The following is a 13447-nucleotide window of genomic DNA, read 5'->3' as shown; positions in this document are numbered from 1 at the left end:
GGGTGGTGGGAGCAGGGGATTTGAAACAATTTTCTCTGTGTAGCTTTAAAGCTTGTCCTAGCTGGAATTTAGTCTGTAGATCAGGCTGTCCTCAAACTCACAGAGATTGCCCTGCCTCTGCCTCCCGAGTGCTTGGATTAAAGGTGGGCACTACCACCGCCCAGCCAGGGGGAAGGTTCTTATTAAACTCAGAGGAGTAGGGCTGAGTCAGGTTTCCCGGATGGGACTGTTGGAGTCAGGTAGGCCTCACTTGTTCTCCACAGAAGGCAGCTGTGCGTGCAGGTGGGCTGTGTGGACTGGACAGTGATAGAGACATTTGCTGACAGTTTGCTGTGTGCTAGTTGCTCTTCTGCAAGTTGTTTATATATTGTTTTGCATAATCCTTATGGTATTCTCTGGAAGTGATTTTGGCCTCTTGGTTTTTTACCTCAAGCTCCCAATGTATCTAGCCAACAATGACCTTCACCTCACCTCCTCACCCTACTGCCTTAACTGCAGGCACATGGCATCATGCCTGGTTTATGGGTTCCTTGGAATCAGACCCAGTGCTTCATGCACTTGAAGCCAGTGATAGAGCCACCTCATGAGTCCTGAAGTTTCCATTAATGGTGAAAGTCGTGTTTGCAGAAAGAAAAACAAGATGTAAAGCCATTCTGAGTCTCCTGTGGAAGATACAATACTGAGTTTAGCTGCAGACCACAAACAGCTTTATCTCATGTCCTGTGCAGTGTTAGGGTGTTAGCACAAGGACCTGCAGAGCTCACTCCAGGGAAGGGCTTCCTACCTTCTTAAGTGCTCTGTTAGCTATCTGTTACCAGTGCTAGCGCAAGGTAACGTTTGTGGAACCTTTATTTTGTGACTGGTAGTTCTCAAGTGCATATTCACATGCATGCATACACACATTCTTAGGAAATGGTGGTCAGAGTTAGCAGGCTTGGTAGTGTGTACCTGCAGTTCTAGCACTCAGGAGGTAGAAACAGTAGAAAGAGCTTGAGTTCAAGGCTAGCTTTGGCTACATGTGAACCCCGGCTGGGAGGTGGAGTAGTGTGTGTGTGTGTGTGTGTGTGTGTGTGTGTGTGTGTGTCTAAGAAATTATTATACTATTGCAATCACATAGTAATATACGCAGAGCCAGAACTTAAGACTTCCTATTTGTCCTGCTCTACCATGTATGTTTTTGTTTCTTGTTTTGAGACGGGTTCTCATTATGTAGCTTAGGCTGTACTGGAACTCTCTTTATAAACCAGGCTATCCTCTAACATAAGTTTTTAGCCTATGCTATCTATCTATACTTACTGAACTTCCTAAAGTGTTTCAACCCCATTTTAGGGAATGCTACCTAGATTTACTGCAGTAAATATGGTAAATAGCATAGTGGGCTGTTGTGGGGAAATTTGACAGGCAGAAGTCAGAAAAAAGGAAAGTAAGGGCCAGCAAGATGATGTAGGCAGGTAAAAAGATACTTGCTGCCATGCTAACAGGCCTGGAGTTAATCCTCTGGTCCCTCATGACCAGAAGGAATGCGTGAACTGCAAGTTGTTGTCTGTCTTCCCATGCCCCATGGCTAAGCTGTCTCACCAACCCATGTCCAGCTATGTGACATGTCATCTGAAATGTGTTGAGCCAAACTCATGGGTCTCCTGGGACACGTGGCACATGTCATGCACAGCTGCCCAGACAGTAAATAGTCACTTCAGGTTTTAACCTGGAGACTGAATAGTTTGCATTCGTGCTTTCTTCTGCAAAGGATAAGGTGAGCAGAAAGGCAGTAGTCACAAGACAGCAGGCAAGAATGTGTCGCAGATATCAGGGTTGTGGTAATCTAGAGGGCTCTAAAGACACAGCATGACATGGAGTATCAGTTCTCTGTTGAACATACCAATAAAGAGCTGCATTGTACTTAGGGAGCAGTAGCCTGTTCCCAGTGTAAGCTTTTTACATATGTGGGAAGACAAAATAGAGACACCTCAGACACTTCTGCTGCAGTCATTGGCCACCTTCTTGCCTCCCACAGCCCTGTAGTAGCTGAGGGCAGAGAGCTGCACTGGAAACTGAGCAGGCCAGGAAGATGGGATTTTGTTCTCCAGTTCAGAGAATTGACTAGCAAGGTCGCTCCATAATCCATGTAACTTTCTGTAATGGAAGATTGTGCCAGTGCTGGCATTCCTAGGCAGGTTGATCTCATTGAGACATAGGTCTTGTTTGTATTTGGGGGAAGAGGTCCTCTGTGAAACAGTCCTGGGACAAAAGATATACACCACCACTTCCAACTCACACTAAGGTCTTTGAATTTTGGTATTCAGTTTTCTGTTTCACAGTATCTTGTTTTTAGATTTTTAAGATGATGTATGACCAACCTACCATCCATACACATTCTATGCATAAATGTTAATTAACATCTCTTTTCAAAGTCAGTAAACACAGTATAAAATAATATACATACACACACATACGTTATCTTTTTGTTTTTTCATTCTCCTACTATAGTGGAGACTGGCCTCAAAACTTGTGACAGTCCTCCTGCCTCAGCCTCTTGAGTGCTAGGAGTACAGGTATGAACCATCACACTCTATTTAGGAACATATTTTGATGCTGGTCCTTTGAATTACTTCTAATAAAACTGTTGACCTAGGGGCTGCAGACATGGATCAGCAGTTTAGGGCACTTACTGTTCTTGCAGAGGATTCAGGTTCAGTTCCCTGCACCCACATGGCTTATAACCAACTTTAGCTCTAATTCATCAGACTCTTAGACGCCTGTGGTATACATGCATACATTCACGCGCATGCACACACAGAAAAATTACAAAGATAAATCTAAAACGCACCCAAAGTGTCGGCCATGTAAGGCCATCGTCTGAGAGGGGAAGGAGGCTCAAAGTCTCACTGAATTACCCAGTTTCAAGTCAGATTAAAGTGATCGTCCTGCCTCAACCTTCCAACCAACTGATCACAACTAAGACTACAGATGTTTATCACTGTGTTCAGATTTATATTTAGATACATAATTTTTTTTTCTTATTTACTGATATGGGTCCTAATAGTGTCACCCTGCAGGTCTTGTACTCAGTGTATAGCCCAGGCATCCTTCTGCCTCAGCCTTCTTTATGCATCTCTACACCTGACTGAACATTTTTATTTCTTTCCTCTCTCTTTTAGGAATTTGCTATAAAAGCTTTTTTTTAACATTAAATAAGATAAAAGCTTAGATTTGAAAATGTCTTGTTTATAAAGCTTCGTACTGCTTTTAATGTAAGTATGTTTTGAAGCAAGCCTTTATTTGTTGTTTGAACAGGAGGCCACGCAGTGCATTGAGGAGCTGGGTGCCCAGGGCCCACTGCATGTTTTTGTGAAGGTGGGTGTCGAATTCACCCTGGAACGGAGCCAGATCACCAGGGATCACATGGGCCAGTTACTGTATCAGCTGGTGCAGTCAGAAAAACTCAGCAAGCAGGACTTTTTCAAAGGGTTGGTATCCTCACACCTAAGCTGATGGGTAATATTTTCCATCAATGACCTTTATGTCTACTGTAGTATTTTAACATCGTGTGCAGTGTTGATTGGTATTATGGCAATCTGTATGCTAGGCTAGGCTGTGCAGCCATCTGCTGGCTTTCTCTGAGAGGTCCATCTTATGTCTGTAATGTAAAAGACTTGACCAAAGTAACCACAGCTCATTATCACCAGGCTCATGAAGGAAAGTTACTGATGTGTGTGTGTTTCTCCTCCACAAACTTCTAAATTTATATAAAATGGTCTGGAGTTCTCAGAGATTTCCTGAGACTAAGGTCCTTGCTGTGTAGCTCAGTTGGACTTTTAGCTCCTAATCCCACCGCTTCTTCCTCCCAGATGCTGAAATGACACAGCATGTCCTGGTTGTTTTCCTGGCGGGAGGCAGTTAAGCATTCTTGCTCAGCTCCAATGCTGCCTGCTGTTCTGTGTCTGTCTATATCTTGTGCTTCCCTGTACTCCGCAGCTTCAGGGTTGGCTACCATCCTGTTTGTCTTAGTGCTGCTTAGGTTGCTGCAGCCTTGAGTCACCTGGGTTGGCACTGTGGAGCCACTGCTTTCTTTTAGTAGTTTCAGGTCTAATATCACATCTTCACTCCACTTTGGAGTTTTTTCTTGGGGCAGAGGATTAGCCTACTGTTCTGCTTGTGGAGACCTGGCTTTCTCACTGCCCTTACCAGATTGTCCTGTCCCCACTGTGTGTTCTTCTTTGTGGACCGTGAACTGGCTGTGCTCAGGGCTTATTTTGGGTTCTCTCTCCTATTTCATTGGCCAGTGGGTCTGTTTTTATCCAGTGTCATTCTCTTTTGCTTACAACTGCTTTATGATACCTTTTTGAAATAATTTCTTGAATTCAGAGATAATTTCTTTAGAGGCATGCCTTCAGCTTTGTTTTGTTTAATTTTGTTTTCTTGTTTTGAGCTTTTTTCCTCCAACATTTTGGCTGTTTGAGGTCTTTTGTAATTCTAAGATATTTTAAGTTCTGGGCTTTTCAAAACCCTAAATTGAGCTATATATGAGATTTTGATACAAGTTGCGCTGGATCTGTGGATCATTTTGAATGATAGTGAATGTTTTATCATTTTAAATATTCTAAGCCATTGTCTTAAGATGGCTTTTCTTTCCCTCACTTTTTGTTAATGTCCTCAGAGTTCCCACTAAGGAGGGTGGAAGTCTTTTACTTTCCTGGTTAGACTTAGACCTAGGGATTTCCTTGGTCAATAGTGGTTTGCTGTTTGTTGTACAGAGCACAGTTTACTGCAGCCTGTGCAGCCCCATTGACATTGTGGTCACTGAATACATGGACACAGGCATGGTCCTGCTCTCTCATTCCCTCAACACACAGAAGATGGTTAAGTAATGCAAATAGAAGTAATTTGCATACCCAAAATTTTTTTCTTCTAAAAGTTCTTAACTATATAAACTTAAAAAGGAAATACTGCTGAGTAGTGGTGGCTCATACCTTTAATCCTAACACTTGGGAGGCAGAGGCAGGCAGATCTCTGTGAGTTTGAGGTCAGCTCAGTTTACAGATCGAGTTCCAGGACAGCCAGGACTATACAAAGAAACCCTGTCCTTCCCCTCCCCCACCCCCGCAAGAAGAAAAAGAAAAAGAAAGAAAGACAGAAAGAAAGAAAGAAAGAAAGAAAGAAAGACAGACCTGTATACTTGTACTATGGAAACCCTATGTTCAGAAGGGGGAAAGGTGATAGTTTTATCAGCAGAATGGATTTGATTCCCAGCTGTGTCTTGTCAGCTGCTCCAAGATGTACTGGCTGACTGCAAAGTGGAAACAGATCAAGAATATGAGTGTCTTTTAGTTGTGCTACGAGATGAAAATGATGTATTATTATTGAATAACAAGGATGGTTTCTGTTGTCTATTGGGCACATTATATGCTGAGAGCCCACAGAACATGAGTGGGCAAGATCAAGTAATTAACCCAGAAATCCTGGAGTTTCCCATTGTGTCCCCCATACATAATGAGAGCATGGGCTAGTCTCTTCTGCAGAGCAAGTGGATGTCAAAGCTGTGAGGTCGAAACATCGACAGTAGCATGTCTGAAAACCACAGTTAGATGATGTATATGAATGTTTTGAAATGGTAGCTCCTATAAAGCAAGCTCCTTTTACGTGGAAATGAAGTAGTGTGGAGCGACCCCCCCCTCCAAAAAAAAAAAAGCTGGGTGACTCCTGACTGGAATATGCTGTTGCCTTGGAAAAGCACATGTGGTATTTAAGGACACAGCAGTCACTGCTCCTGGCTTGCCCTTCATTCCTCCCTTCTTTTGACTTAGCTGGCAGATTTGTGCATGTTTTTTGCCTCTGGTTTTAAAATCTTTTAAAATCTATTGTATATGAAAACCATTGCCAGGCCATAGTGACAAATGCTTTTAATCCCAGCACTTGGGAGGCAAAAGGCAGGCAGATCTCTGTGAGTTTTAAGGCCAGCCTGGTCTACAGAGTGAGTTCCAGGACATCCAGAGTGGGGAGGGGGGCAGGGGGAGGGAGGGAAGGAGGGAGGGAGGCAGGAAAACCATTAACAGACCTGAATGGTTTGCATTGTCCGTAGCTGCAGCCTTCAGCCCAACACATGACCCGACTGACTCCCAGAAGCCTTTTCTCTCACCGTTTTCTTTTTTTCTTTCTTTCTGTGTTTTTGAGAGATGGTCGGGCTCTGTTACAGTTCATCTTAAACTTGAATTTAGCCTTCTCACCTTAGCCTCTCAAACAGCTGGGGATGCAGGAATGTGACCCTGCGTCCAGCTCTCTTCTAAGTTTTATATTTAATTCCTCTTTATTTTACTTCACATTAAGAAATATCTACAGGGGCTGGAGAGATGGCTCAGAGGTTAAGAGCATTGCCTGCTCTTCCAAAGGTCCTGAGTTCAATTCCCAGCAACCACATGGTGGCTCACAACCATCTGTAATGGGGTCTGCTGCCCTCTTCTGGCCTGCAGGCATACACACAGAATATTGTATACATAATAAATAAATATTTAAAAAAAAAAAAAAAATATCTACATTCCATAGCACAAAGGCCAGAACTCTTCGGCCATCATAACTTGCAGCTTAGAACAGTGTTTGTAGTGGTCCGCCGTCATCTTCTGGATTTCCGTCCTAAGATACGGAAGTCTCTCTCCTCCCGTGTCTCTGGCTGTATGGTAACATGTGTTTAGTCCCACACTTTCAATGGCTAAGCACTTGAGACGTCGTGTCCCTACAGAGGTTCCCTCCCCCCCTGGCGCTGCCTGTCGTGCCCGTTGCGTCTCTTCGCTCTGTCTTCAGTTTGCCTCCCCGCCCCACACTACTGTGAGCTCCAGAGCATGGCACCCTCTGCAGCTGACCGGTGCTTCACAGAGGATGGGCTTAGCGTCCACAAAGTTGTACCTTACTGGTTTGGGTCTCTGTTTAATTTTAACTTTTAAATTACATTTTCAGTGATTTTTTTTTCTCTTGTTCTTTTTTCAGTTTTTCTGAAACCTTGGAATTGGCAGATGACATGGCCATTGATATTCCCCATATTTGGTTGTACCTGGCTGAACTAGTCACCCCCTTGTTAAAAGAAGGGGGAATTTCCATGAGAGAACTTATTGTGTAAGTTGTATTTATTCTTTTTGACATCTACTAAGGTAAATGGTCTCAAAACTCCCCTGCTCTGGCATAGTGCTGTCCATTGGTGCCTCTGGACACTCATAACACAGCCTATGACTCTCAGCCTTCAATTTCAAGAAGAAATTGTTACATTGTCTATACTGGAGATATGTTTGGGACACGAGTCCCAGATGCAGCTCAGAGTCCAGGAAGTGATTGTTTCTGGAAGTTTCCTGTTAGTCTCTGTTTGTGCCTGCCTTTGCTGAGCTGCTCTGCTACATCCCAGTCTCACAGTTCAAATGGCAGCATCGTGAACTGGATGTGAATTGGGATCAGTGCTGCTTGTGTTATTGATGAGTCTCCCCTTCAGAACACTGCTGTCCCTATAGCAGTTCATACCATCACACTCTGCAAACCACGTGACCCTTAAAGATTGACTGCGTGTATCACATGACCCTCTTCTTAAAGATTTCCAAAGTGCACATTGGGGACTGTGAGACTATCACAGGAAAACAAGCAAGAAAAACGATTTAACTGGGCATAGTCTGATTTAATTGGCAGAAGAACCCCTTCTTGGGGAGCTTAAGATGCTTGCCCTAGAGAACTTAGTTTAGGAAAGATTGGGTTAGGCTATGGCACAGCGGTTTCTTTTCACCTCACTCAGAAAATACCATAAAAAAAAAAAAAAATTCCTGTCTTAACTGTACTTGTGACTGAGCCTTAAATGAGCATCACTCTTTCATTTGATGTCGCAGGTAAGTAGAGTCACCTAAGTGCTCACAATAAAGACAAATCCAGGGCTTCCACAGCCCCACTCCTGTTCATCCATCAAGCCTGAGTGGTGGCCAGGAAGTCTGAGTAGCTAGCCCACACACTCTCCATTGGCACGCCTCCGTTGTGTACTGCTACGGAACAGAAGCTATGTCAGATCTCACTCGCTGCTCCTGTCTTCTACAGAGAATTTAGCAAGCCTTTGCTTCCCGTGGGAAGAGCTGGGATCCTGCTTTCTGAAATACTGCACCTTCTATGCAAACAAATGGTGAGTGTTAGCTGAACGTCAGGCCTGTTGGCGTGGTCAGAGGGCAGTGATGTGAACAGTGAGTGTTCCTTTTCTGATCTTGGGAAGAGGAGCGTGCCGCTGCTTGGCTTGTTTCTGTCAGAGGTGCCTTCACTCCTCTTTTACCAGGATCTCTGGGAAGAATTGTTCAGTCGCAACTAGAATGATTTGATATAATAGTTCTAAAGAATCTGAAGAGACTTAGTATTTGTGACTGTGAGTTTGTCTTTTCTTGAAACAAAATGACTGTGCTAATACTTGGAATTGAGATGGCTCAGTGATTAAGAGAACGTTCTGCTCTTGCAGAGTATGCTGGTTCGGATCCAGCATCCACATAGTGACTCAGGACTGTGCTCCAGGAGTTCTGGAGTCACAAATGGCTAATTTTATTACCTTGACTGCTGAGGTCTACTCTAATCTGGCTGCAGATAAGTGGTAAAGTGATTGTGCAGGATAATGAATTTTTCTCAGGGAAATGTCTGTTATTCAAAGATAACTAAGCCTGCAAAGTCTGTGTAGGCTGGAGAGCGAGATAGGCAGGGGTGAGCCGTTCACGGAGAGGGGGTGGGAGTGCTTCATCCTGGTGATGTTGTGTGGAAGAGGATGTCAGAGCAAAGCAGGACTCTGGGAAGATGCTAGGGGCTCCTGCTGTGCTTCTGTCTGAGCTGGAGGTGCTGGGGTGATAGATTACATTTTGTAGGTTTTCATTCTTTTTTGTTTTGGTTTTTGAGACAGGGTTTCTCTATAGCTTTGGAGCCTGTCCTGGAACTCACCCTGTAGACCAGGCTGGCCTTGAACTCGCAGAGATCCGCCTGCCTCTGTCTCCCGAGTGCTAGTATTAAAGGTGTGTGCCACCACTGCCTGGCTTTATTTTTATTTTTTTTTAAACCACAGCTTTCTGTCCCACTCTGACGCGCAGAAGCCCTTCAGGACTCATTTATGGAACCTGTGTGAAATAGCTAGACACTTTGAACAGCCCACTTCTGGGACTTCCTGTCTTGTGATAGCTCTCTCTGCCTTGCGACACTAAAGTGTTCCCTGAACTCTTATAGTTCAGCTTTCCCTCTTCTACCTTCTCCGTTCTCACTTCAAATTTGTTAGCTACTTTAATTTTCAGTAACAGAAAGCAAATAACAAAACCCAGAATTTTGATATGTGTTTTTGTCTCTTTTTCGTGGGATTTTTTTACTTGTATATTTCTATGATTTTGAGACAGAGTTCTAGTTCACAGCCTAGGCTAGCCTCAGATTTATAACTGTCTTCCTGCTATCTTCCCAAGTATTGGGATTGCAGGCATGTGTCACACTGCAGCTGAAACCAACTCTTCTCTTGCTCTACTATATGATGATGTCATTAGCCTCTAGTGTTTCTGTTACGTCATCTTTCTGAAGCAGCAAGGATACCTGCTTGTGTGTGTCCATCTGAGTGTGGTCCTTCTGCTTGAGTCAAAAAGGTGATCCCTGATCGGGGTGCCAGAGAGGCCTGTGTCTGCTTCATGAGGTGTATAAGCAGAGCTGTCTGGGAGGGGGAAGCAGTATAAACATGTAAAATTAGTGGATTAGGATGTTTAGTAATTGTTGGCAGTGTCCTAAATTAAGCATCTAGCAAATGAATAGTTGACTCATAAGCAGTTATGCTAAGTCATTCACTGTTTTATTTATTTATGTATATGTTTATTTTTAAGTTTGGGAGACAGGGTCAACTCTGTAGCCCAGACTATCTTGGAACTCATTATGCAGTCCAGGCTGGCTTCGAACTCAAGATGAGTTCTGCCTCCTAAGTATGGGCATTCTCAGTGTGGCCAGAATCACCATTACAGTTACATGTATTCAAACATTTCTACTTGGAAGAAAATAGTCCCGCTAGTAAGGATCAGTACTGAATTTTATTTTATTTTTAGTCTCTAGAGGTATGTCACGCAAAACTTCGTTCCTTCTTGCAAGCAAAACTGATGGGTGGTTTATCTCTGTTTTAGAGCCATAAGAAAGTAGGAGCCTTATGGAGGGAGGCTGAACTCAGCTGGAAGGACTTTCTACCAGAAGGGGAAGATGTACATAATTTTCTCTTAGAGCAGGTGAGTAACAGTTCCTTTTGATGATGGTTGGTTTGAGGTTGTTAGAGCTCTTGTGTAGCATTCATGAGGCCCTGGGATCTAGCCACATCATTGCAGATGAAGACAATGATAATAATAAATAAATCAAAGTAGTACTGTTGAGGGGCTAGATACTGGCTCAGTAGAGCCCTGGGTTTGACCCCAACATTTCAGCAACTTAGCTGAGAATCATAGTAACGGCTGGTGTCGGGTAGCACGTCCAGGACATCTCAGGGCCCTCTGCTGATAGTAGGCGCATGGACAGGAAAGTTTCATTTGGGTGAAGTGGCCTCTCTGGGAAGCTCACCATGTTTATTATAGAGCGTTAAGCAGAGAGGCGGGATTTCTGCATACAGATAAACGAAGAGACAGGTTTAATGAATCTCAGTAGGTGCAGTCTCTGCAGGGGGCAGTCGTCAGGCTGTAATATCTAGTGGGAAAGGCTGTAGTGGACATTTCTGTGCACACTATCATCATTTTTGCATGGACCAGAAAAGGCTTTGCCTGAATTTAATCCTCAGGCCCCCTGTAAAAAATGGTGTGGACTTGTATCCCAGTACTGAATAGTCAGAGACTGGAAGATTGGTAAAGCTTGCTGACGAGACAGTCTAGCCTGGTAAGTGAATTCCAGGCCAGTGAGAGACCCTGTTTCAAAGCAAGGTAGATGGATGTGCATAAACACATATATGCACATGTACACACATGACTAGCCATGTTCACACACATAGTTTAAGAAGAATACTTAACTGACCTGTGACCTAAAGTGGACTTGATAAGTAGTGACGTCACAAAAGCTGCCGTGTTCCGAGCCACGAGGTACTCTCGAGTGTGGGGGCGGGAGGTGGGACTAGCATGCCACTTACAAGAGAGAGAACTGTAGACAGACTATTTAAAACCCCACTGATAATAATTGGAGGGATCTTAAAATCAGAACCTTCTTCAGCTTGCCTCCTGTTTGATAGCCAAATGCAGAAATTTCCAAGCCAGAGTGCATTCTGGTACTAAACAAGCAACTGTAAGACACCAAGTCAAGGCACACAAGACCCCTGCAAATCCTGAATCCCTTGAGTTTGAGCATTGTGTGCCAGTCCCTGGAATCCCACCTCATGGGGGCTGAAGGTAGGATCTACAGGTAATCAGTCTGGGCTACATGGTGAGATACTGTCTCAGACCAAAAAGGTAAACTAAGGCCAGTCATAACATAATCAGTAATGGCCATACCTACTGGTGCACATAATCCTAGCACTTGGGTCAGCAGGGCATCTCTGTGCATTTGAAGCCATCCTGGTCTACATAGAGAAAGCTATCCAGGGCTACCCTATCTCCAAGGGGGGAAAAATTAAAAACAACAACAACAAAACCCCACAGTAGTAAAAATAAATAAATAAATGGCAAACCCATTGCTTTGCAATGTATTGAGATGTGCACTATGGGGTGGATGTTCTTGGAGTCACAGTTGTTCAGAAGCCTGATGCAGGAGGATCACTTGTTTACCAGAAATTTGAGGCCAGCTTGAGCAGTATAACAGAACCAAAGCAAGGAAGTGTCATCTTGGGTACAAAGACAGTGTCTGGGTTGCTGTGCATTTGCTTCAGTTGTAGCTGTAGTCTAGGTTCACTAGGGACATGCTCATAGAAGGAAGAACCACAGGGCTGGAGAGATGGCTGAGCAGTTAGTCTTAAACTCACACTGTAGCTAACACTGAGGCAAGTGGATATCTGTGAGTTCAAAACCAGCCTGGTCTACAGAGTGAGTTCCAGGACAGCCAGGGCCACACAGAGAAATCCTGTATCCAGAAATAAAACAGAACAAAACTAAGTCGTGTGCCACCGCCACCACCACAGATCTAGAAGTAAAGTTTTAGGGAAAAAGGAAAAGGCAAGAGTGCTTACCACTGCAGCAGAAAGTAGTGGCAGTATTATGAATTCTGTTCCAAAATGTGAGTCAGATATCTGAGTCAGTTCTGTCCTAATGTATCCATTAGCCTCATTGAAGGGAATCAGTATCCAGAACAAGAATTCAGGTTGTAGTTAAAAATGTTCCTGTAAAGACAAATCGAGAATCCATGGTCTTTCTGTGAATTCTACACATATATAAAGACTTAGTAATACTAAATAATACTGAACTCCACAAAGCAATCTTTCAGTTGTAGGAAACCAAGAAAGTATGTCTACTTTCCTGGTCCTCACTGAGCAGAAACAGGTTGATCTCTTGGCTCAAGGCCAAGCCAGGGCCACATAGTGAGACCCTGCTGAAAATTCTTTCTTGAACACAGGGAAATGAAGTTGCTGATATCAATCAAGCAGTGCTTCAGGCTGAACTCGGGACACTGGGAAGCAATGCAGAAGTCATACTTGAAAGGAGACCCTCTGGTAGCCCTGGCAGTGTAAAAGTGGGCTTCTGATTCAGGCTATGTTCCCTTTGTTGCCTGTGATTTCAAAGACATGAGGTCAAGCATCATAATCCACCCCTTGGGAGGTGCGGAGTAGGGTTCAGGAGTTAAAAGATTCTCCTTGGTTACATAATGAATTGGAGGCCAACCTAGCCTGTGAGACTGTCTTAGGGTTTCTATTGCTTTGAAGAAACACTATGACCACGGCAAATCTTATAAGGAAAACATTTAGTTGACATGGCTCATTTACATTTTCAAAAGTTCAATCCATTTATCATCGTGGTGGGAGCATGGTGGCATGTAGGCCGATATGGTGCTGGAGGAGTAGCTTAGAGTCCTACATCTTGCAGGCAACAGGAAGTCAGCTGAGAAACTAGACAGTATCCTAAGCCTAGGAAACCTCAAAGTCTGCCCCCAGAATGACGTGTTTCCTTCAACAAGGAAGTACCACTTGGGGGCAAGTACAGTCAAACTCCCACAGAGACCCCATGTCAAAACCCCACAACAAAAGCTGCTATGGTGAACTTGGGTATAAGTGAAAGTAAGCCCCGTGCTCAAGATTCTAGGAAGAGAGGTAACTTTTACAAGTGTTTCCCTGAGCATTGCCTTTGTTTTCATTTTTTTTTTACTTTTATTGACATGTTAATACTGTTAATTGCTTCATAGCTCAAAGTAAGTTCTGTAAATTCTGGTGAAATGTTAGGTTTTCCTTGTAGATACTTTAATCCCTCAGAGCATTGGGTCATGTCATGGAAAGTTTACAGTTGTACACACTGATGGCTTTTATTTATGTGGATTGGTGTTT

At 43.7% G+C, this 13447-nt stretch overlaps 1 protein-coding gene across 1 annotated transcript in view; it reads left to right on the top strand.

Moving 5' to 3' along the window:
* The window catches only part of Eif4g3 (eukaryotic translation initiation factor 4 gamma 3), a 239637-nt gene that overhangs the window by 214362 nt on the left and 11828 nt on the right, over positions 1-13447 (top strand). The window contains 4 exon segments of the mRNA XM_042055219.1: positions 3295-3467; positions 6979-7104; positions 8059-8140; positions 10134-10232. Of these exon segments, the coding sequence (XP_041911153.1) occupies positions 3295-3467; positions 6979-7104; positions 8059-8140; positions 10134-10232 (480 nt within the window).

The sequence above is a fragment of the Arvicola amphibius genome, chromosome 6, assembly GCF_903992535.2.
Source record: "Arvicola amphibius chromosome 6, mArvAmp1.2, whole genome shotgun sequence".
NCBI classification, from domain to species: Eukaryota; Metazoa; Chordata; class Mammalia; order Rodentia; family Cricetidae; genus Arvicola; species Arvicola amphibius.
The sequence above is the reverse complement of the archived record's forward strand: the minus strand, read 5'-3'. Positions and strand labels throughout refer to the sequence as shown.